The sequence below is a fragment of the Penaeus monodon genome, chromosome 18 (genome assembly GCF_015228065.2).
Source record: "Penaeus monodon isolate SGIC_2016 chromosome 18, NSTDA_Pmon_1, whole genome shotgun sequence".
NCBI classification, from domain to species: Eukaryota; Metazoa; Arthropoda; class Malacostraca; order Decapoda; family Penaeidae; genus Penaeus; species Penaeus monodon.
Window position 1 is genome coordinate 9,355,922 of NC_051403.1, and position 2,500 is coordinate 9,358,421.

The 2,500-nt window shown below is 47.0% G+C and overlaps 1 protein-coding gene across 1 annotated transcript in view; it reads left to right on the forward strand.

Moving 5' to 3' along the window:
• Positions 1-1,910, forward strand: part of LOC119584219 (transcription factor Sp8-like) — a 126,841-nt gene extending 124,931 nt beyond the window's left edge. The window contains exon 7 of the mRNA XM_037932731.1: positions 73-1,910. Within this exon, the coding sequence (XP_037788659.1) occupies positions 73-1,258 (1,186 nt within the window). The 3' untranslated portion in view covers positions 1,259-1,910. The remainder of the gene's footprint in view (positions 1-72) is intronic.
• Positions 1,911-2,500: the final 590 nt, after the last annotated feature.

Consider the following 2,500-nt stretch of genomic DNA (forward strand, 5'->3'; position numbering starts at 1 on the left):
ACTAGGGAATCAATAAGTAAAATGAAAAAAAGGTTATTATTCCCTCGACTGACGCAACTCTCTCTCCCGCAGAACCCGCGTATCTCGCCAGAGGATGATCGTAACGCGGGACGACCGACCGCGATCCTCCTCCTCCTCCTCTTCTTCATCGTCTTCTTCCTCCTCTTCGTCGACGTCGAACGCTTCCAACTCGCCTCTGCCGCCCGGCCTCCCTGGCCTCCCTGCCGTGGCCACCATCTCGGCCGCGCCCGCCAAGGCCACGGTGAAGGCCACGAAGGCACCCTCCTCGGAAGCCTCGGCTGGGGACTGCCGCCCGCCGCCGCCCTCTTCGGCCTCCTCGCCCTCTTGCTCCACCCCTTCCTCCTGGCTCTCTTCCCCTACCGCTTCTTCTCCTTCTTCTAGGGATGACAGAGAGGGGAACAGGGAAGTAAGAAAAAGGGGAGTCGGTGGTGGAGGAGGAGGAGGAGGAGGAGGGGACGCAAGGCCGCCTCCTCCAGGGAAGGACGATGAAGAGATAAGCATCCCTGGCGCGTCGGAGGAGGAGAGCCCTCAGGGTGTGCAGAGCGCGACGCCGCCGGAGATAAAACACACCGAGCCCATCTTCCTTCGCAGCCCACGGAGGGTGGAGGAGAACCTGGCCATCTCGCACTCTTTCGTCAGGTTCCGCGAGGACGGGGGCGCGCCTATCCCGCGCGGGCCCTCCTCGCCCGTGCTCAAGAAGAGCAGCCCGGCCGCCCAGGGGGACGAGCTGCAGGTCAGACTCAACGCGATCCTCCGCTCCAGTCACCGCAGAAGCCGCGACATGAGGCAGTCCTCGCTGTGCTCCTTCGAGGAGGACTACGCCGTGTCTCCACCTCCCCTCCAGTCCCCCTCCGCGTACCAGTACCAGCTGGCGTGCGACCGCCTCGAGCCGCCGAGGCCGCTGGAGACCACCGACTCCTGGATGTACTTCAGGGAGCCAGCCTCGCCCCAGTTTTCTCTGAAAGCGGACGCGGTTGTGGACTGCTCCTCCTCCGTTCAGTCATCCGCAGCCGCCCCCGCTGGAGGAGGCGGCGGCGGAGGAGGAGGAACGTGCACGCACACCCCGCCAGGGGGATGTCCGGCTCCCCAGGCCGAGGACCAGCACCCGCAGGCGCACGTCCCTCTCTACGCCAAGCCTCCGAAATACTCCATCTTCACCATAAGCGGCACTCTGACGGACCCCTTCGGGACCAACGCCAAGTACTCCCTAAGAAGCCTTTCCACGGCGCACTTCTAACGGAGGGAAGCCTATGTGAGCTTCAGGAGGCCTGCACGAAGGGCATTTACATTTCATATTCAGATTACCCGAGTATAGGACTGCGTGCCATTCTTGACATCACGAAAATCATTATATTTTTGTATTGTATAAAGAAAAGATGAGTAAGCAATTGCAAACGCGTCATATTGATCAGACAGTGCTACGAAACGAGTGAAATTAACCCACAAGACACGCCGCAGCAAGAGAATCAACTCCGATTCCTCCCCTGGACGAGATGAGAGGTGCCCTCCCTCCTCGGGCCTGGCCTCGCCAACCCTCTCGAGGCCTCTCAAGACGAACAGCTTCCGGACCAACGTTGCAATTATGCTGTTCACTCACACTTCGCGTTGCAGTCCCGAGTGAGGAAGTTGCAAAGGACCCTGTGAGCTTCTCGGAGACAGAAAAAGGGGAAACAAGCTTTACAAATACATATTTATTTTTCTTCGGACGCTGAAAAGTAATCTATATTCACACGTTGATAAAAAAGAAACTATTTAACATACCAGCGCACGTGGAAATACACACATAGTCGTTGAAATATAAAAGTGTATGCCGAGCGTGGGTAAATGTAGATAAATGAGAAATACACACACACACACGCACAAACAAACACAGACACACACAAACACAAACACACAAAACCAACAACACACACACAAACACCAAACAAACAAACAACCCCCACACACACACACACACCCCACACCCCACACACACACACAACACACACACACACACCAAAAAACACACAACAAAAAAAATTAAAAAAAAAAAAAAAAAAAAAAAAAACAATTAAAAAATATTATATATAATAAATATAAAATATAATATATATATATATATATATATAAAAATAAAAAATTATGTATATAAAAATAAAAGCATATATAAATATATATATATTATAATATTATTATAATAATAATTTTAAAATAAAAATAAATATTTTATATATAATATATATATTTTATATTATAAAATATATATAATATATATTTTAATATATATATTAATATAAAATTTTTTTAATTTTATATATATAATATATAATATAATTTTTATTAATATATATATATAATATAATATAAAATATATAATTATATATATATATATTATATTATGTAAAATATAAATATAAATTTTTAAAATTTATATATATAAAAACAAAAATAATAATAATACATAATTTTTAAACAAAACACACCACAAAACCCAAAACAA